At 51.2% G+C, this 21,335-nt stretch overlaps 6 protein-coding genes across 6 annotated transcripts; 4 read left to right on the forward strand and 2 right to left on the reverse strand.

Annotated features, from left to right (window-relative positions):
• Positions 1–2,977: 2,977 nt before the first annotated feature.
• CTRU02_206014 (basic proline-rich protein) lies at positions 2,978–3,964 on the forward strand (the record flags this gene model as incomplete). Its single annotated transcript, XM_036723092.1, has 1 exon — positions 2,978–3,964. The coding sequence occupies one exon, from the start codon at positions 2,978–2,980 to the stop codon at positions 3,962–3,964; it is 987 nt and encodes a 328-aa protein (XP_036585391.1).
• An 845-nt stretch (positions 3,965–4,809) lies between these two features.
• Positions 4,810–6,643, forward strand: CTRU02_206015 (uncharacterized protein; the record flags this gene model as incomplete). The annotated part of the gene is made up of 3 exons (XM_036723093.1): positions 4,810–4,890; positions 4,956–6,338; positions 6,413–6,643. 3 exons carry the CDS (start codon positions 4,810–4,812, stop codon positions 6,641–6,643), a joined length of 1,695 nt encoding a protein of 564 aa, XP_036585392.1.
• Positions 6,644–6,899: 256 nt separating this feature from the next.
• On the reverse strand, positions 6,900–8,180 carry CTRU02_206016 (phosphotyrosyl phosphatase activator; the record flags this gene model as incomplete). The annotated part of the gene is made up of 1 exon (XM_036723094.1): positions 6,900–8,180. One exon carries the CDS (start codon positions 8,178–8,180, stop codon positions 6,900–6,902), a length of 1,281 nt encoding a protein of 426 aa, XP_036585393.1.
• A 492-nt stretch (positions 8,181–8,672) lies between these two features.
• On the forward strand, positions 8,673–9,543 carry CTRU02_206017 (exosome complex subunit Rrp46; the record flags this gene model as incomplete). The annotated part of the gene is made up of 3 exons (XM_036723095.1): positions 8,673–8,862; positions 8,926–9,083; positions 9,160–9,543. 3 exons carry the CDS (start codon positions 8,673–8,675, stop codon positions 9,541–9,543), a joined length of 732 nt encoding a protein of 243 aa, XP_036585394.1.
• Positions 9,544–15,613: 6,070 nt separating this feature from the next.
• CTRU02_206019 (nad+ kinase) lies at positions 15,614–17,518 on the forward strand (the record flags this gene model as incomplete). Its single annotated transcript, XM_036723097.1, has 1 exon — positions 15,614–17,518. One exon carries the CDS (start codon positions 15,614–15,616, stop codon positions 17,516–17,518), a length of 1,905 nt encoding a protein of 634 aa, XP_036585395.1.
• A 1,306-nt stretch (positions 17,519–18,824) lies between these two features.
• CTRU02_206018 (homeobox transcription factor) lies at positions 18,825–20,828 on the reverse strand (the record flags this gene model as incomplete). The annotated part of the gene is made up of 4 exons (XM_036723096.1): positions 18,825–19,833; positions 19,889–20,349; positions 20,409–20,520; positions 20,590–20,828. The coding sequence occupies 4 exons, from the start codon at positions 20,826–20,828 to the stop codon at positions 18,825–18,827; spliced, it is 1,821 nt and encodes a 606-aa protein (XP_036585396.1).
• Positions 20,829–21,335: the final 507 nt, after the last annotated feature.

Genomic DNA, 21,335 nt, shown 5'->3' on the forward strand with positions numbered 1-21,335 from the left:
GACTGTTAATCCAACGAGATGCATTGCTGTAGTGACGATCAATTCCTCAGAAACAGAGGAACTTGAAAGTGAGACTATGTGGGAAGCAGACGTAATAGCATGTTCAGACCTGTACCTGTCCATGCGCCTAAGGCCACCAACTAAGGTGAAGTAGGTGGTACACCCTAGCCTTGACATCCCAATTAGATTTGAGAGGTTCAAGTAAAGGGTGCAGGGGATACTCCGTAGAATTGAGCTTCATGGCAGATCGTGGAGAAGTGAGTTGGGATGCCTGCACAGGAGGTAGCGGGCGTTGGGTCAGGTCAGAGGAGGCCGTGTATCCAATGACGAGGGCAGGGTTATGTGCAATGACGCTTCTGGCGCGACAAAAGATGGACCGAGTTCGCACAGATCCGGGCCCTGATCCCCAAGTTGAAGGCGCTGAGCAAGCTCTTTTTACAGCCATGAGCGCCAACGCCAAGGGGGAGTTGGATGTGGATGGCGTTAACGACGGCGACAATACCCAGCACGTTCCCGGCAGGTATTTTCGGACACATTTTGGTACGAGGGAGCGAGTTGCTCTTAAAAACAACATGGACAGCAGCTAACAACCAAGTACTGTGTAATCACAGCCGCCCAACTCTACGAAGCGGTTGCAACAGAGACCAAGGTCATGCTGAAATAAGGTGGTGACTACAGGTGGGTGCTTCATCAAATACGAAGGACAGGTCGTTGCAAAGCACGACAACTTTTCCTGTCAGTATCCGTACGTGCATGTACCTACCAGGGTTTCTTGGGACTTTATTGATTTGGGCGATGTTAGGCTTTTGATGACAAGTTCGCATATGCTAATAAGAAACAGGCCAGCGAAACGAGTCAGGACATTCCTGCAAGCCCGTCGATTTCAAGGTGGAGGCTAGAATCACATAGTACCTTGGAGATCAACGCTGTTTGTCTTGGGTTAGGGGCTCAGGGGGTTATTCATTGATGTTTGTTGATATGTATGGCCTGAGGTTTCTCATCTTAACAGGCTGTGATGGAATTAAACCCAATGCTCAATGTACATGTATTCCAAGGTCAAGGGACACCGAGGCTTCACCGACTCCGCAAAACCGCAAACGTGGACATGGAACCCAGAGAGGGCGATAGTCCTGGTGTTGGTCGAGCCAAATGTCAATGGACATGGGCATTGCCAGGGGAAGAAGCGATTCAGACTGGCCAACTGAACCACAGTCCAGACGGCCTAGCAAGGTACAAGAAGGCAAGACAGGGCCATCAGAGCAACAGAAAGTATCTGTAAGTCTATAGTCTACTGCAGGGCACTCATCAGGGCGTAAGACAACACCAATGTCCCGCTACGTACCTCGTGCGTCTTCAGTAGTTGACGCGCGAGCAACTAGGCAACTGGCTCCCATCAATGACGGTACTGCTGTGTGGTGCTGACCAAATGAATGCTCGAGAGATCCAGCCTTGACTTTACTAGTGGAGATGGAAAAGGGCAAGAGGGTCCTCGGGCATTCCTTGGGGTCCCTGGACCCACTCACCAAGCAATGAGATGCAGCACTGGCCTGGCCCGGTCCCTTAGCGCTATGCTCCCCGCCTAACCCAAAGCCCCAATGGTAACCTACCGGCGAGGTACCTAGCCTATCCACCTTATTTCCCTCAAGACCAATTTCCTTCATCTTCATAACCTCCGGTCTTGCTTAGAGGTCTCGGCCAGCGCGGGAAATTGGCCTTGCCTCACAATGAGATCCGTAAACTACAATGCAGGAAGCAAGCGACGTCGTATAGATTAATTATGGGCGCGAGAAATGCCTGTGGGGGACCCGGGAGTTGAGAGCTGAGAAGGGACAAAGAAGGTGATCGATCTTCTGGCATTCCGGATCAAAGCGGTAGCGCTCCTTGCCTCTGGTTCCTCTTCTTCCCCCCTTTCCTCTCTTTCCGGCTTGCTTCTCCTGGCCTAGGAGACCATTTTCCCTCCACCGTCATCTCATCCGGCTCGTTCCCCTACTGCATTTGCATATTTACATCGCAGTTACCATGTCTTGCAGCCCCGCCTTATACCATGGGTGCTGTTCACTAACTTTACCTTGATTGCTTGATGCCTACTGCCTTGCCGTATCTGACCGACCTTCTTCTGAAGAGGAGCCCAATGTTGTCCCCCAGGTCCAGGTCTCTTGATTCATTACAAAGGTCAGCAGTAATGATGGCGCCTCATGCGTTGCACAGGTGCTGCATAGACATCCAACCCGTTCCCCCGCCTTCTCCCCCCTTTCTTTACCGCCACTGAGGTGCCTCGCATGTACCGTACCTTAGTATTCCGCGCTCCCAGGTACCTTACCTGACTGGTCTTGAGAAAACGGGACTGACGGGAGTCTAGTCTGTTTCCCGCTTCTCTACCCCCGTGCCGCTCCACTGTGGGAATACTTTGAGGTACCTACCGCCTGATCTCTTTCCGCCCTTCCTTTCTTGCTCTGCCTCCTATGTGCACCCCCCTTCAAATTTGGTCCCTTCCCATTCTTCTTGTTCCTCTTAGCCGTCTGTCAGCCGTCTGGGCCTCTTTCATTTACAACACGGAATGTGTGACTCGGTTTGATACCGCCCCTTTCCCTCCGCTTCACATTACTGCCCGATTCCTCTTCTGTTCGTTGTTTGTCTTGTTCTCGTCTATTTCATCTTTCCACCACCCCTCCCTCCTCTCACCCTTATCCCTCAACGACCTCGACGGCATTCCCTCGCCTCCACCCTAACTCGCCCGTCCTCGGCCGACTCGAGATAACCCAACCGACAAACCATCCCAGATCACAACCACGCCTCTGTCGATATTCCGATTCTTTTCCGATCTCGCTTCTTCTTCATCCTTCCCCTACCGCCCCCGGAGGACTAGGAACATAGTGCATATCGCCCGTCCCATCTCGATCCGTCGAGCGCTTTCGGCATTACCTGCTGCTAATGTCGCCCTCTCCCGCCTGACATTTCGGGCCCCCCGACGTACGCAATGGAACCCGTCCCCGAGACTGAGAGAATGGAAGAGTTTCGGTCCTCGCCTCTTTCCTCCCTCCGAGTGCAGAATTCTATTTTGATTCCTTCCGCCACTACCGACCTCGATCCTCTAAGGAAGCCTCCTACCTTGCGGCGCCAGACAGACCCGAGTCCTACATCCCCGACCGCCCCGGCATGGACATTACCCCCACTGCCCTATCGTCCTCGTACAACCTCGCCTCTCTCCGGACACCACGTGAGATCCAGATCCGTTGCAAGCCTAGCCCCTCCTATGTCTCGCACTCAATCTATGCCTGGCGTCAACGGCGCTGGTCATATACTCTTCTCTCCCCAGTTTCGCCCTGCGAGCCCCTCAAGCTCGCCCAGCCGCATTCGAATTCCGCGGAAGCCTGTTGATGAAGCCTTTCCAACCTCACCAATTCGCAGTTCCGTCTTGGAGCCCGACCGCAGAGCCAGCGAGTCCAACATCTCTCCAAATCTAGGTTTTGCGACACCATCTGCCATACTGCCTCGCCACCGTCGCCCATCCTCGCCTTTGCGCCATCCTGGTCACAACAGCACTGGCTCACTTCCTGCACTACCCTCTACACCTACCTCGATGGCGTCTTCACCGTCTTACCGGGGCTACGAACCCTTCTCACATAGCTACAGTGTCTCCGCCTCATTCCCGTCTTCGTCAGTGCCATCAACTCCAACTTCCACCAGATCGAGGAGTCCAAGTATTTCCAGTCTCGAAACTATACCAGATTCGCCTGACGCTGAAGAGGCTGCTATGGAAGCGGAGAGAATTGCTCAGCTGAAGGCAGCTGCAGATGCGGCCGAGAGAGGCGATGCGGCCGAGATTAAGGGCAGGAGTGGTCTTGATGTACCTTCAAGGGGCAGAACGCTGGGATTTGGATCGAGAGACAAGCGAAAGCGGTGGAGTGTTTGTGGTGCTGAACGACGTCAAGATCTTGACTTGGAAACTATTTGGGAAGATTGAAGAGAGGCGTTGGGAGGCTTATTCAGAGGCGTGAGACGGCAATCACAGTGCAGGAGCTCCATCAGGGAGTTTGGCCGGAGGTAGCGTCGCTTTTTCGTAACGTACGATGTACGTCTCACCACACTGACTCGTTTCGAGGATTGGTGTTTTTCTTTGATTGTTTGCATGGCATATGGCATTTGGTAAGGTTAGGGGGGCATGGCGGCGTTCAGTGAACTGCTTCTGATACCCTATACGCATTTCACCTGTTAAGGGCATTACGGAAACATCGACATGTCATTTGGATGCTGTACTTTAAAGATGTTCAGGTTCTCTTTCTCTGAGATTCGCGGCACGAGATTCTCTACTTGTAAGACTTGGGTAGGTGTAGTGCTCATTAGTGGATTATTTTAACTGCTCAAACTCACCTTCGTCTAAACACTGCCGTTGTCGTAATCGTTGCTTCCATTTCTACCTTTCGTTTGGCAATGTTTCGCTTCTAGCCTTTGCAGGGGCGTACCGGTCCTGCCCCTTGCTCGATGCTATTAAACCCCCCCATTGCCAGCTTCCAATAGTCGACGCCTATAGTTTCACCCCTAATTCTTCATGCCACCATCGGCCTGTCACAAGGGAATATTGCTGCACTGTCCTGAAGATCTCGATACTCCCTCAACATCCGTGTATTACAACATCGTATAAGATTGGGGGCCTGCCGAGCAACGTCTAAATCCCATCGTGACTGCGAGAGCAAGCACAGCCAACTAGCCAGCAATCTTGGTATCACGAGGCCGCCAGAGCCAGTGCCTTGCTCTATTAACGCCGCTCGCTTTCTCTTCAATACTACATCCCCTCTTTATTTGTGAACCATGCGGTACGCTTTGCTATTCGGCGCCCTTGTTCTCCTCGCGAGAGAAGGACAGACAGCTCCAAAGATCCCGGAGAACCAAGTAAGACGTTGTGTTATGTGCAATGAAAGGCGTTTTCTCTGAATGCTTGCTGACTGAGATGGTAGGTAGTTGCTCACATCGTTCAAGGACGGAGCTTCCGTTCAGACCGGGACTCGGGCGCCTTGACCCCCTCCGGTCGGGCCCACCCCGGGTTCCGCTTCAACGGTACTAATGCAACAACATCGGGGGGCACAGGCACAGCTGTCGCTGGAGTGGCTAGCAGCATTGCGCTGCCGCTCAACACCACAAAAACCACATCTCGTTCCCTGGGGTGCCCCTTGAGCATCATCACGTCGACGATGACGGTTGACGTAACATTTTACATCACTGCCACGACTTCATATGGCAGCAACCTGACATCCTACATTGGCACTGATTCTCCACTTACCTCGTCTCAATCGATACTAAGCTCTACGACCTCACACGTATTAGGGAACATATCTTTAACATCATCTCACTTGTCCACTGGCTTCATCGATCCTATCGCCTCTTCATATGTATCCGTTGCCACCACTTCCACAGTTTCTAAATCACTTTGTCCCGAGGAAATAACTAAGACGCAGCTACCGCAGACAAACACAACAACGAAAACGTCTTTCAGACATTCTGATATTTCGACTATGACTATCAGTCCATCTGAAAGTTACAGGACTGAGTCATGCGAAAATGATTCGAGGTCTACTTATCAATCTAGCACAGTAGTAACTGTATCTGGTCCGCTCATGAACTCAACGACAGATGGCTCCTTGTCAACCACCTCTACTAGCCGTCATACAAATTCGACTGCTATCTACGCGTCGAATTCGCAGAGCACGAGCGAATCTCTAGTTAACCCCGGTTCCCTATCACCAGTCTCATCTATGCCTGCGCCGGATTGCGCCTCAACGATTAGCCAAACCATCACAGACTCATCAAGTTCTCTCAGCAAAACGGTATCTACCCATACCTCAGTAGAATCCATCACTACAAGAGATTCCTCCGAGGACCATTCTAGCATCAGGATATCTGAGACTCTCTCGGATATATCTTCTACGTCTATTCAAGGTATCATGACTTCGAGCTCTAAACCGGATCCTGCGACATCGACTAGCACCAATACACCAGCTTCATGGACCAGCCAGACCACCGAAACGATATCCTTCAGCATTTCCAGCACCGCCGACACTCAGATAACATCTGGCACCCACCTTCCGACCTCGACAGAGAGCTGCGTCATTGACACCTCCATGATACCCATCACCAGTGCACCACTTACTTCTGTTCCTTCATCAACCCTTGAACCATCGAGGACAGTGTGCCAGAATGATGCACCAACTGGCAAGCCAATGCCGGAAAATCACCATTGCGGTGTCCATGGCTTGCCAGTTGGTAACTACTTCTTGGCGCGCTTTGTCGAGAATGCACCGGGGGTACGTGTGACTCTTGAAGGGTGCTACCAGTTCTGTAACGTAAGTGCTCGGGGTTTCTACCTTCTGCCTTATTCTGGGAAACAGAGATTAAAAAGTGCTGATGTTGGCTACAGAGCGTTATGAGTACAACGGATGGCTGCAAAGCCTACCGCTTCTACCCCGAGAAGGGCCTCAATGTCCCACGATGCGACTTGTACGGCAGTAATGTTGCCTACGCATTAAACTCCATCGATAACGACCATGCTGATATCTGGTTTGATCTCACATGCGGATCGCCTTCGGATCAGAAGTGGGCGCATCTTCCCGGGATGGCACGTCTTCGTGAGTTAGGGTTACTGGAGTAAGACATCTCCTGTTTTACGAGTAACCTCTTGCCATGAATGCGGCAGTGGGTAAATGGAGTGGTAATGTTGGTAGTGTTTAAGAGCATTGTATGCGCGATACATTTGAAGAATTTGCGCCTCAGACTAAATGGCGTTTTGAAGCAACGGTGAGTCTACATGTGGTTGTACGCGTTACCGGACGATGTAGTCTTAACAGCATAATTGTTTAATCAAGCACGGTCGTTAATCATAGCAGCGATGCTGAAAGGTCCCAAGTCTAATCGAAGGGTATCCTTCTCAAAGTCTCATGAGTGCCTTTCTTCTTCATTTCTTGAGAGGCAGCCAGACTACTCGGGACCTTGATGCCACAGCAGTCGCCCCAGCCGGTGTGTTGATGCTTGTGGCTACCACTGGGTACTGTTGAGATCTCTCCCCCTTCCGTCCCCTCTTCCTCTGAATCCAACCCGAGCTCCTGCTCTTTACTCATTCCATCCACCGCCGGAATCAGAGAACCAAAAAGAAAATGCTGCATCACAGGCAGTTTCCTTAAAACCTCAGCAACGAACATGCGGCGCATCCCGCCCTCGACTTTGGTCCACGATTTTGCGGCGGAAATGTCGTCCAGCATCGGACTGTGCCACCTCAGGCCCTTCACCGTCTTCGTGCCATTGACAAAGTTGACCTGCCCGAGGTACAAAAACTCATCGCTAAACTCCTCCAGTGTAAGCTCTTGATGAATCGCCAGGGGCGTGATGAATGGGTGGTGCAGCAGCTGCGAGGCGCCGAATAAAAATGGGAGAAACTGGTAATCGTCTAGGCCCCAAACGCCATGCGAACCAGCCGGCTCAAGGTAATACGTCAACTGGACGTTCCGCATAAGCTCTAGATATCTGCTGAAGACCATGAGGACCAAGGGCTTGAAGTCATCCTTAGTTAGGATCTGCAGCTGGTACAGGCAGAGCAGCCACATGATGAAATTAAGTTCGTGTCCTGAGCCATAGTCTATGCGCGCTCGATTTCCAAACGAGTGCTCCAAGTAGACCGAAATCTCATCGCTAGCGGCATTGTTGACGCCTAGTTGACTTTGCCATCCAGCTCCCTTCTCCTTCACCAAGTCTAGAAAGGTTCTGAAAGCCTTGTTTCCGAAACGCGAGCCACCTTGGTCATTTGGAGGCGAATCTTTTACAAGAGTGTCCGCTTCGTCCAAGATATGAATGATCGCGCGGACGGACGGGCTAAGCTCGCTGTCCTTAACGGCGGAACGAGCAGTGTCCTGAACAGACTCGGACAGGCCGAAGACGAACGCTAGGATTAGGTTATATGTAGGCGATGAAAGAAACGACCCAAGGTCAGTTGGCGATAAAATCCTTCTTGAGGGCGTCTTGTACACATGATCGTCGAGGTTCGGAGGCGGAGGTAATATGGGTGTCTCGGGGCGAGGAGTCGGGTTAGAGGGAGCTCCGCGTCGGCGGCGAGGTTCGAGTTTAGGGATTTTGTTGCTCGGGGGAGACGCAGTTGCTAGTGCATCGACACATTGTGACATGTTGACTGAAGCCATAGTGATTCAGAAAAGGCCAAGTCCAAGGGCTGAAGGTGAGAATGGTATGACAGAAGGGAGTGTGGACGCAGAAAGAAGCTAGGAAGCTCCCAATCGAACAAGACGGAGACATAGAGATGGCCCGCGTCATTAACAATGGTCCGGGGCCAGCATACCAGTAGTAATCAAGCCTGAGACTTGAGCAGCTAATGCCCCTCTGCTTTCACCACACCCCCACCAACTACGGCGAAGTTGCCCATGTCATTGGTGAAACCTGCCTTGAGGAGTCTTAGTAAACAGGTACGTACCGGGCAACTTCATCTCAATTTTTTACTCAACCCGCTAGCGCAGACAGGTCTTACAATCAAAAGCCATTCGTGGAAGTGATGCAATATCGCACTTCAGTCCAACAAAGGGAAGACTATCTATAAGACATCCCTGCTCTAAACTGAACAAGAGAAAGCAGCCAGTATTTTGTTTTTGTCAGTATCTGAACCTCTTCAGCATCCTACAATGGCTCCGGATATGAACCCCCAGGCTCGAATCTCACATCTGCCCCGAGCAGATGGCTCGGCAACGTTTTCAAAGGGTGGCTATTGCGTGGTTGCGTCCGTCAATGGGCCGATGGAGGTGCAAAGACGAGATGAGAACCCATTTGAGTCGGTTATTGACGTTGTCGTACGACCTGCTGCAGGGGTCGGAAGTAGGGCTGCCCTGTGACCGAAAACCTACGGCAAATATGCTGACGCTCCTGATCAATATATAGGTACTGGAGAACGCCAGCTCGAAAATATCTTACAGTCTGCTCTGCGCCAGCTTGTTCCTGTCAAGAACTTCCCTCGCTGTCTCATTCAAGTCACGCTTCAGGTGACGGAAACGCCTCAGAATGACTATGTGAACAGCAAAGTCGTTCAAGCTCAGTCTGTAAGTCAATCTCTGGACCAAAACATGCAGAATCTACGAGAATAGACCGAACCGTTTGTGCTTACATACTCCGAAGAACTTGGCCCTTTTGCCGGCATTGCTTCATAGTGCCATCTTGGGTTTATTGTCGGCTGCCGTACCCTTGAAGACCATCGCCACCTGCACCACACTGGCTGTCCTCGAAAGCGACGGCAAGATCGTTGTTGACCCTTCTGCTTCACAGGTAGATCAGGCAAAATCACTCCACGTTCTGAGTTTTACGTCACAAGACGACTTGCTTTTAGCAGAGAGCGAGGGATCTTTTTCTATGAGCGACTGGGACAACGTCGTGAGCTCAGGTCAACGTGTGTGCGGCCAGCATCGCCGGACAGATTTGGACGCAACGATGCAGGAAGACAATAAAGACTTCACGGACATGCGGCGCTTTATTAGAACGGTGATGGAGTCAAAAGTGGTTTGATACCGTCCCAACGTTGAGGCAGGCGGGCATGGACCCTGGATAAGCCTAGCGACGTATGGGCCGTGAGCGTTGCCAGAGGATTCACGTAAAGTAAACATTGACGGCCGGTGCAACCAAGGGGACGAAGTCGATGGGACGATGATAACGACGACGACTACGACGAATACGGCGGTAGTGATGAGAAACTTGACATCTCGGTCAGGTGGAGCGGGAGTTCTGGCATCATCACAACGGTGCTAATTGCCGAGATGCTAGTACAGCTGGTGAGGGTAGTGGTTATAGGATGAGACGGCTGACGGGTGGCAATCGGTGGCTCATGAGGAGCAGCACAGTGGGCGATTAACTTTGAAGCCACAAGAACCGCAGGTATGTTACTGGATGTAACAATGGATTGGATAGAGGGGATAAGAAATATGATGCGGCGAAAAGGACAAGAAGCGCCGAAAAAAAAGAAAAAAAAGGAAAGGAGCAGCCACATCCGGTGACAAGTCTGGACGTGGACCCTGAAGGAAAAAAGAAGTGGGGCTTGCTGGGAACGACGTTGTTTTGTTCGTTGTTGGGGTCGTTCACGGAGTTTCTGGGAAGGGACGGAAAATAGGGGAGAGAACAGGCAGTGCGGACGACGTTTCAGCTACGACCTCAGAGACGGGAATATGAAGCGTGAAGGGCACGGGGCTGCAACGTTGACAGGGCATAAGTCAGGAGTTGCCGAGTGTTTCTACCAGGGCACCTCCCAACACCTTGTTGCTCTCCCGTCGGTGCCCTTCTAGACCCGGCGGGGCCCATGATGTTGTACGTACCTTTGCTCCCTGTCTTGCTCCTTTTTACAGTTACTTTCCTTCTACGACGTTGCACCCTCAATCTGGGACCTTTCGGCTGATAAAATCAAATAGCCAACGTAATAGCCGCAGTGTGATTGCTTTTTTCTGGCTTCGCTCCGCCAAGGACTTTAACGGATCGAGGGCGACACTACAGATTGATTAATTACTCATGGATGGTTGCCTTGGGTCATTTTAAGCATAATCGGCCTGAGCAGGTAATTATGTGATAGAGGGCGAGGCAGGCTGCATGTAAGGTAAACGACGTGGCTTCTCTCTTCTTTGCCCATTCTCTCTTCCTTTCGTTGTTGCCGCTGCAATCAGGTCCAGTCAATCCCCACAAGTTCTCAAGTGAGCAGATGTTCCATCGTGGTGGACCCGGGTTTCTTACCGCTGTTTCCGCCTGCAAGTTTTGGCGAAGGTGGCGCTGTAAAGTCCATCTCAGATTCTCGCACAGAACCCACCCACGTCTTACGTGTGGCTGCTAAGCACCTCGGAGGATTTGAACATACAAGTAGGGGAACGCTGACTGCAGACCATCCTGAAAGTGCGGTGAATCGAGCGTCCTGAATAAAAGTGGACAGTTCTGTTTGATCCGCAACAAGTCAAACCAAACTTCATTCCTTTGTCTTTCCGACGCTGACGACAGCCGAGACAAGCAGCTTAGAACAAGGCAAAACAACAACTGCAAATCAACTACCTAACTTACAGAAATACCTTGGCTTTTCTCATATTTACCATTGTGAAGGGGCTTTTTCTTCCCACCCTACACGTGCCACGTACCATATAATACCTGGGCTAAGCCTATGGTAACAAGGTTCCTGCCGATGACAGTCTTGGCTAATGGGCCTTCTTTTCGTCTTCAGGCCGTCCACCAAGTTTAACTGGATGCTCTATTGACATTCTACACTACTGTTCTTATAGGCGTGGATCCCCTCTTACTACCTCTACAGAGTGCCCACCTCAATGTTTCATTCTCTCGGACAACACCGGAGATATTTACTGACAGCTACAATAGTGACAACCAATGACAATAATCATGAGCAAATTATATTGGCTGCCGCCCTTACCGACGGTTGTCTTTTGTAGTTCTTGTAAGGGCCGATATTGCTCCCTCATATTTTCTTCGTTATCATCGGTGGGTCATTTCTGTGTCTCGGAAGCTCAAGAGCATCTAGAAGGAGCAGCGGCGACAGAGTCAAGGGCTTGAAAGCTCGAAACGCGGCGGCATAATTCCAGCCTAAATGGCACTGACCTTCACTGCCCCTAGACCTTGCAATTGACGGAAAAAAGAAAAAGAACAAACACAGTCCAGCAAGTGACCTGCGTTTTTCGAAAGAGGCCACGCCTGCCTACGAGCACTGAACCATTGCGTACCCTTGATGCCCCCCCTCCCTTTCTACACATGAAGCATACCTCCCCGTGAAGTCTCTCACTTAATATATTTTCCTGTCTTGCTGTGTTTGCGACGAGGTCGTACGGAATACGTGGCAAGCTGTATCGTGAGACGACCGGCGGCAATTGGATTTCATCTCTTGCCTCCAACCATTCCAAGTCCATTGGCAGTATGCGTACTTCTCCCTTGAACGTGAGACTGGCACCCGCGAAGTGCGGTTGCAATGCATAACACGTGGCTAGGTGGATTGCTGTCGTCAAATCAAAGCACACAAGGATACAAAGACGATGCGCACGTGAGATACCAAACAAGAGCTGCGGCAAAGCAAACCAGCTTGTGGGACTAGGGCGCCCAGCCAACGTTCAACATCACCTTTTGGGGTCACCCTCTTCAGCATAACTTTTCCCGCGGTGCATCGTGTCAAGTGCGTCACTACTGACTCTAAAATTCCAGGACATGCTTTTAACAATCGTCATTGACTGCAGTCAGCGCTTGCTGCCACTGCTAATTTACCAGAATCTGTATCAACCTTGTGCTGATGTATGTACAGTCTAAATGAATCTCTTCGTTCTGCAGCAAAATGTGGAAACAGAAGGGATAAAGTGGCTTGTGGTAGCCAGCCGTAACTGTGCTATGCGCACAGATTTGCAACAACGCCGCCCCCATTTCTTCTGTACACTAGGAGCCTTCATGCTGATGAAGCTCTGGAGTACCAGAGCACTAGGACGCTGGGGTTCTAGATAGAGCCGAGAAACAGCAAGCCAAAGGGACGGGATGGAAGCTGTTGCCATGGTGGCGATGGCAAGGGAGGGAGTTAACCGGAGTACGCCTGTCCGGCTGGATAGCAGTAACTCGGGCAAAGCCTGCTGCGTGTAGAGTACCGAGTACCGAGACCCATTGACATACGTAGTAGGCGAGTACCCGATACACTTAGTGTCTCCTATCGCCCCTTTGGGTTTCCTGCTGCTACATGTTACTTCACCTTATCTTTCCTGTTCCGTGGGCTTGTCGCCTCCCGCCTCCTTCAGCAGCGGTGCATCATAGACGGCCCTGCATTGGCTGGGGATCTTCCTGGTCAACTACGGGGGATTGTCACTGTCATGCCGCCCCCTGTCCAGGACCCCAGGAGCCTTGCCCTGCAGGACTGGGACGTGGATGGAGTAAGCCACTGGGCCGCCAGGGTCGGGCGATACGTGCCACTGTTTTACTATTCGCCGCACCTTGTCTATAGAGCATCCCCTTAGCCTTAGGTAAGGTTGGTTGCAGATGGAAGGTAGGATGGAGAAGATGAAGTGAGGCAAGCAAGGAGAGGCAAATACCGCATGGAGGATTTTTAATCAAGTGATGAAGTTGGGTAATGGTGAAATTACTCATAGTTGGGCAGAAGAACAATCTAAGGGGTACTCTTTATGAGCACGACTATACGACTGCGTGGAGGCAAGGCATGGATAGTGTTGAGGTGAATACGATGCAAGGAGCCACGGTAAAAAGAGTGAGGATCCAACAGAGTTGGGCAAAATTGGGAGGATTGAAAGGTAGTGGATTGGACCAAGGTACCCAATTGCAAGGCAAAGGTCTTGAGAATTATTAGGATGAGTTAAGGTGCCGGGGCCGAGCTGGGGTGTTGGGTCCTGGCGGGAGCGCCCTTGATCGCATCCATTCTCGTCCCCGATCAACATCAGACCAAAGAAGGAGGCGTGGAGGCTTCCAATCAATATTAAAGCCAGCCTGCCTTTGGGACAAGTCTTAAGCTGTGTTGTCTCTGCTTCTGTCTGTCAGTCTGGTCACTCTCTATTCATCTTGTCCTTTCCCCCCTCCTTTCCTCCCCCTCCGTCTCCCCTCTGAAGCAGAGCTCTGGTAGTTCTAGCAATTACCTCCGTCTTTGTCCCATTGGGTTCTTTTCTCCCCCTCTCTTGGTCTCTCGCGTTGCATTGCGTTGCCGCATCAGTTATTTACCTGCTTTTCTTAAGTGCATTGCATTGCATTGCATTTTCTTTCCCTACCCCCTTCCTTTTTTTTTTTTTTTTTTTGGACTTATTATTATTGGGCTTACTTTATTTTCTGCCACTCCCCTTTCTCACAATTGTCTCAAAAATACCCCATTTAGAAAGCTAGGCACTTCGCCTGTTCTCGTTATTGGATTTAGGACTTGGCCTATTCGCTGCTTTCTGGGCTCATCTCTCTTGCGACGCCAGGTGCCCCTTTCCTTGACGGCAATTCGGCTTCTTGAGCGTCATCACAGCATTTGCAGCGAATTTGATCAGCGTAATTGTTCGTTGCCAGCGGCAGTAACACTTGATATTGGTAATATAACCCATAGTCTCCTCACGGATACAACTTCAACATAAGACCCGGCGTCGATACCCTCGCAACATTTCACCAACCTTCGATTTTCTTTTGCTTTGGCTTTCGGCTTGGCACCCCCAATAAGGACCTCAGCAGCTTCACTACATTCTTCTACGTCAACCACCCACCTTCCCATACCCACGTGCAAACCTACTGCAACCAGCTGCATAGAGACAACACCAGGACCCGGTCACGCGCATCTCGCCCAAGAACTGTCATTATCAACAATCACTGTTCAGCTCTCTACAGACTCTCTACAGACTTACCCGCTGGACGAGAACCAATATCACATCTATTTGCGTCTTCACCTACACTCTACTGGTCTAATCCCGGTCCCGAAATAGAACGAAGCCCTGTGTCTCTGCAACATAATAGCGCTAGTCAGCACCTGTCTATATCTGCATCTGCACCTGCATCAGCACCCGCACTGCATCACCAAATCTCGCGGAACCCTCAGTCAAAATTAGTCAACTTGGATCCTTCCAAGTTTCCGGGCTCTTGGAATAGATCACACCGAACTCCAACAACCAGGATATCGACGTGATTGCCTGGCTTGCCTTCCCCCTTCCTTGACCTACGCACCTTCCAGGAACTTTTACCAAATCTTCTTGGCGGTCTCGGACGCCAATCTCCACGGCAGCTCGATTTCTTCGTAGATACTGCTACAGTGGGCTCGCTTCAAACCAAGCGACAAGTACAACTTACCATCTTCATCTCTGTCATCCTGTCTCGGCCGTTGTTGTCCGTTCCAAGAGGCGACAACCCAACTAAAACTAGCGTCATTCGTCCCATTTCATCCTACCACACCACATCGCTGCCGCCCATCGCACCGACTCACACACACACACACACACACACTCAGTCTTGTGCGCTCTAACACACTCCCTTTCCCCGTCTCTCCGCCTGAGAGTCCGATTTGTCCTTGGCCCAAGACACTACTTTGTCTGGCGCAGTGACCGATTATCCCCGTTTTGGCCAACACTGCTGCGACACTAAACATCGAGTCACACATACACAACCCCAAAATACGCACATACCTCACCTCAAGGTACAATTACCTTGACTGTACTAGTTTTTCAGTGCTGCAAAGGTTGCACACGGGTCACCTTGCGTTTTTCGTTTGCGAACGCCGAGTCCCGAGTGCTGAGTGCGTGAAAGTGAGGAAAAGATACAGATTCTCTGTGCATGTGTTCGCCTACATCGTCCACATCACGCCCTCAATCCCCACGTTGTCACTTTACTCCACACTAGCGACAGTGAATATCGCCTACCGGTGGTCCGCAAACTCCGGCTGCTCCTGCTGATCCAGCACGCCAAAACCCGCCCCACGTCGAGTGTCACTTCGCTGCAACAGCGTTGCTCGGTCTTGGATACAGGGGACAGATACAGTACGAACCCCAGGCTATTATTACCTCTTAGCCTGACATCGCCCACTTCTCACGAAGTCTTACCCGGTCTTAGGTCGCTTCCTTTCCTTAATCCCCGTTGTGGAGAACCACTATTCTTAATCATGTCGGGCTTCGTTTCCTCGCCCACCGCCCTGCACCCCGCCCTCAGTAATCCGCTTCCGCCGCCTCTGCACTCCGAGGCAGTTAAAACCTCGCTCTCCGACCGACCAAAAAGCTCCAACGCCGCCCACGACCGCGATCGCCCTTCCTCGTCCCAATCTGCATCTGCTTGTTTAAGCCAGTCTCTGCCTCGCAATGCCAGATCGTTAGCAGGTTTGTCATTCTCAAGCGCCGAGCTCGTCCAAGGCGGCCCAGCTGCAGACCCTGCAACTTTAAATCCGTTATCTATAACGACTGCGACGCCCACTACCGGCTTTCCCGAGCTGCCACCCCCTTTGTCGCGATCTTCCAACGTTGCGCATCTTGGCCACCCTCCCAAGGGCCACCGCCGTAACGCGCCCTCTCACGAAGTTCCTCGCCAGACTATTATGAAAGCCTTGGCTTCGGTTGTTCGCAGAAATAAACCCGAGGCTCTTTCTCTTACAGGCATGTTGTCTGCACAAGGTGGTGTCGAGAATCGACCTGCCACCTCTTCGTCTCAGAAACTTGCCGACGCACTCACCGAGCTCGCCAACCGCAACATGACTCCTACCACCGCACTGCCCTCTCTACAATCTCCGTGTTTTTACCACAACAGATTCGATGATGCTGTTAACATCGACAAGGTCCTTGAGGAAATCAAGAACGATGACTGCATGTCTCACTCAAGGCTCGTCCAGACTGCAACTGGTGTCCGCGAGGTCTCCAAACAGCTTCAGCGCCGCCCCATCAAGCGTGCTGTCCGCAACGTCATGATCGTCACCAAGGCTCGTGATAATCAACTTGTCTACCTCACTAGGGAACTGGCTACTTGGCTGCTGCGCACCCCAAGGTATGGTTCCGATGTCGGCGTCAACGTCTTCGTAGATGCCAAGCTTCGCAACTCTCGTCGCTTCGATGCTCAGGGCATTGTGGCCGAGAACCCCGTCTTCCAGAGCATGCTACGATACTGGACACCCGATCTTTGTTGGAGTCAGCCTGAGAAATTCGACTTGGTTCTCACCCTCGGTGGCGACGGCACCGTTCTATTCACCTCTTGGTTGTTTCAGCGCATCGTACCCCCTGTCTTATCTTTCAGCCTGGGCAGCCTCGGATTTCTCACCAGCTTCGAGTTTGAGAAGTACAAACAACATCTGGACCGTATCATGGGAGAGGAAGGCATGCGTGTTAATCTGCGCATGCGCTTCACCTGTACAGTATACCGGGACGGTGCTATGGGTCAGGAAGCGGAAGAGGGCGAACAATTTGAAGTTCTCAACGAGCTTGTTATCGACCGTGGGCCGTCTCCGTACGTGTCTAATTTAGAGCTCTATGGAGATGACGAGCTTCTCACCGTGGTGCAGGCTGATGGCTGCATATTTTCGACGCCCACTGGCTCTACCGCTTATTCATTGTCTGCTGGCGGTTCGCTGGTGCATCCGGACATTCCCGCCATCCTCTTAACACCTATTTGCCCACATACGTTATCCTTCCGTCCCATGGTGCTATCTGACACCATGCTGCTCCGTGTGTCTGTACCGCGTAACTCTCGCGCTACCGCCTACTGCGCCTTTGACGGCAAGGGCAGAGTGGAACTCAAGCAGGGCGACTATGTCACCATCACGGCATCTCAATATCCGTTCCCTACCGTGGTCCGCACCCAGACGGAGTGGTTTGACAGCGTTTCCCGTACCCTCCGCTGGAACACACGTGCTGCTACTCAAAAGGGTTTTGATTCGTCAGCTAATGGTAGCCTTTGCCCATCTGAGGATGGAAAAGATGACGACCCGGAGTGGGATATCGACACGGACTCGGCTTGCTATGCCAGTGAAGACGGAAGCATTAGCGCGAGTCCTTTGCGAAGGCAGATGAGTCTGCTGGGCATGTGATTTTAGAGACGGTAACGGAAAAGGAGCAGCAGCGGCATGATTCCCCTACACAACTTTTCTTTCAGAAAGCGTTAATGATCACCCCTTCATTGCCTACTATAGCGAGGTGGGCTAGACGCATCTAATCTTGTTTGTCATTCTTTTTTTTTTTCTCTTTTTTATAGACTTGAGCGAATCTGATCAGGAAGCATGGCATAAGTGTCAAGGGCGGCCAGTGCCAGGCCAGGCACGTTCGCACGCGCAGAAACACGTTAGAGACCGGAACCACATCCATGTGGTTTCAAGCATGGTACATTTTCTCCATCACAGGAGGCTTTCAGGGTGAGACATTTTGGCCTCAGCTTTGAAGAGGAAAAGGAGAGAAATATTCTTTTTTATCCTAGATAGACATAGGTCACCAATCAGAATATTCAACTTAGGTTGACATTCAACCCTAAGCAGGCACATTGTATGGATTGTGCACAACCGATTTAGTCTTTGATATTAGATCCTTGCCTAGGCATGCGACAAGTTTATAACTGAGACTGCACATCTGAACCTCTTTACGCTTAAATAGTGTGAAGGGAAAGCTCGTTGTTATCTAGGAGTGCAGGGCACCATTCCACACCAACAGCACAGATGCCATGACTTACATCTTCAAGACCGAGGGCGTGGGAAACGGCCAACTATTGACACATGGAGCCTTGCCATCAAAACGTACGGTGCGATCTGAAATGCCAGCAACTACACTTGAAATGGGCGTGACAAACACAATTTCCATGGTAAGTAATGAAGCTTTTTCTTCAGCTCTCCCCTCCAACTCGGCGTTGACATATACGCCTCGCTGCCATTAAGCTTGTCAAAGAACCAACGAATATGCATACATAGCCGATTGTGGAAACGTCCGCAACCGATTTCTACACGCCTAGTCGACTCAGTCCTAACCGAGCTTATGACAGACCACATACTAACTTTCCATCACACGGGTGTCGTACTGGCTCTGTTAAACAAGCCGCCCTGCTTGCCTCGCTTCATCCCTTCAGCCTCGACTACCTACAGCCGTGGCTTTGACCAAGACTAAAGGCGAGCTCTGCGTCCTCCTCGGTTCATCCAGCTAAGGAATCACTATTTCGTGAATTACATTGCTTTCTAACAAGCCTTTTCAGGTTGTATGTCAGCCTTAATCTGCCAGTTGCCTGACAAGGACCAGTATGCGGTTCGAAATAAATCGTCCTTGCCGCATAGACTGAAAATAGAAACACCCGCTTGCAACTGTTCATCTAAGACAAACATCTTGGCCAGCATGGAATCACCCATTCACTGAACTCTATCTCCAATTGCCTTGACTTAGGGACAGCAATCCCGCAATGCAATCCATGTCTCCTTTCTTGCTGGGGCTGATCTCGCCACGCATAAACCTTTCTACCTCATCCGTAGGCTTGAGCCCTGGCATGTCTTCATCTTCGAAAATCGATAAGCCTTTTCCAGAATCTCGGCGACCTATCATCGGCATAGTCTTGGAGCGATTTCCGCCGAATACGATGGGGCCAGGGTGGTCCTGTAGTAGCCGGCCGGTTCGCCTCGAATTGAACCTGTTGGTCGCAGTAGCCGGCAACGGCCTCCGAACATTATGAGACGGTGAAAATCGGCGTGGATTCCTCTCGTCGTCTGGAAACCAGTTCTCCTTATCGGAATCACCCGATGGAGAAACCAGCATGTCGACTCTGACTGTTTTCCCTGACCCCTTCTCGACTTTTTGTGAATCCACGCCATCATCGCTGTCCACAAGAGCAGTTTGCATTCTTGCCACGCTTGATGATGTCCGACTCAGCTTGGGTTTTTTAGCCTGTTGGGGCCGGGACGTTGGTCTAGTAGCTGGAGAATTCCGCTTTGATGTATTGTTTTGAAGAATACCGCTCGTTGAGCGCAGGAGACTAATAGCGGCAACAGCAGAGCCATTAGACTCGTTTTCTGCTTGAGTAGTGAGCTCATCGCGAGCATCAGCATCACAGCACAGTTCCCATGCATGTGCATCGCGGGAGCGGCCTCGTCCAAGAGTTGGCGGGAGAGAATCTGTTAGGGCCGAGATGGGAGGCAAAGTTACGCTGGGAAGGGCACTATGGCTGCGTTGGAAAGGCCGACTTTTGACTTGAGGTAGACTCGGCAAATCCGAAAACAATTTGCTAGGTTGTAGTCGTGGTGATGAGGCCTCATTGGCGACAAGCTCCGCCTTGCCCTCAAGAGAGAGTGATAGACGTACGTGAGACTGAGGAAGAGGAAGGATGGAAGTCGCGGACGTGGCAGGCTCGCAAGAGGATGACGTACATTGTTCAGACCTAGATGGTAAATATAGGCCACCAAGAAGACGAACGACACAAGAGGGTGGCTTACTTGGGTGTATCGTCGACAGTACGGCTGAAAGTCGACGGCGTGGAGAAGGAACTTGCAGGATACCACTGGTTCGCTAGGAAACTAACGGAGCTTGACAAGGAAAATGATGCTGAATGTTGCTGAGATGCAGCTGAAGGATCTGATACTTGAGACGCTGGAGTTTCAAAAGCCTTGGTTCCCACCTTCATGGCTCCATTAGACGGACTGATATGTTGTGGTCCTTCGACCAGATCCTCGGCCAAGGCATTGATGGGTTTGACCGGGGTTTCCACGGACACAGAGCCATTTGTAAATGAGCCGTCAGTCGCGGGCGAAGTTTTCTCTTCGGTGGCTGAGGGACTATAAGTCACCGGGTCAGAAGACAGAATCTGCATTCCGCCATAGCGGAGGGCAGCAATCTCCTGGGCAGAAAGGGGACGCGACTTGCGTCTGTCATTCTGACGGCGATTCTGAAACCATATCTGCAAGTAAAGAGTTAGCAACTAAACAGGTCATGATCTGGCTAAGAACGTAGTTTTACTTGAACCTCCTTCTCGTTGAGTGAAACGCGCTTCACAATATCCAGACGCGCTGCCTTATCAGGCTTGGGGTTCGCAAGGTAGGCGTTTTCTAGGATAGTCTTGTCTTTGGCACTGCAGGAGCTGAGTTAGCACCTGTAAGAAAAGCTAGCGACTCTGTTCAATGGATATGGATGGGCTCACGCAGTCCTCTTCCTCTTTCCTTTGGGGTGTTTCTCTGGCTCGTGATTGGACATGTCTGTCTTTGGGATTGACGTTGATATGCAGGGTGAAAGGTCCGGCTTTTCTGTCAAGTTGGTGGTCGTATCTCGTGCAGGAGATTGAGTGATAGATTCGTGAGTTAATAGTGAATCGCATGAGGATATAGGTGAGGTCGTTTCGACAGCAGTCGAGGCTGGAGGAGACATGTCGGGGGCTGGCATGGCGGCGGCGGTCGAGCTGCGTTATGCTTGAATCGAGTTCATGGTCCGATGTGAATAGGGCGGGCGGGTAAGAGGACAGCCGGAGGAGACTGCAGGCTTCACAAATAAAATAAAAAGAGGTCTCGGCGTTTCAAGAGTGAGGTTGTTGAGTAAATTGAGAGGAAGAGGGAGAATGACGAAGAGAGGTTCCAGGAACGAGCGAGGTGGGGAAGCAGAGTGTCGAGACACGAGACGGCGCGGTTATTCGTAATTAGGTACGGTGAGGTACGCTCTGATGCGGCACCCTTGGTGTTGAACACAGCGCGTCTGGGCCCAACTAGGCAAGGTTCCACCTCATACTTACACGCTAAGTATGGTACTTCCACGTCCAATATAGGGCACCGCAGCGCGATCGCGGCACGGGTCTCCACGACCCACGTACCTTTCACTACCTGGCAGTACTAGAGTGCTGGGAAGACCTGCTTGTATTCATGTCTAGGAGACTTTAAATAGGACATGTCCTCACAA

The sequence above is a fragment of the Colletotrichum truncatum genome (genome assembly GCF_014235925.2).
Source record: "Colletotrichum truncatum strain CMES1059 chromosome Unknown Contig_0003, whole genome shotgun sequence".
Classification (NCBI taxonomy): Eukaryota; Fungi; Ascomycota; class Sordariomycetes; order Glomerellales; family Glomerellaceae; genus Colletotrichum; species Colletotrichum truncatum.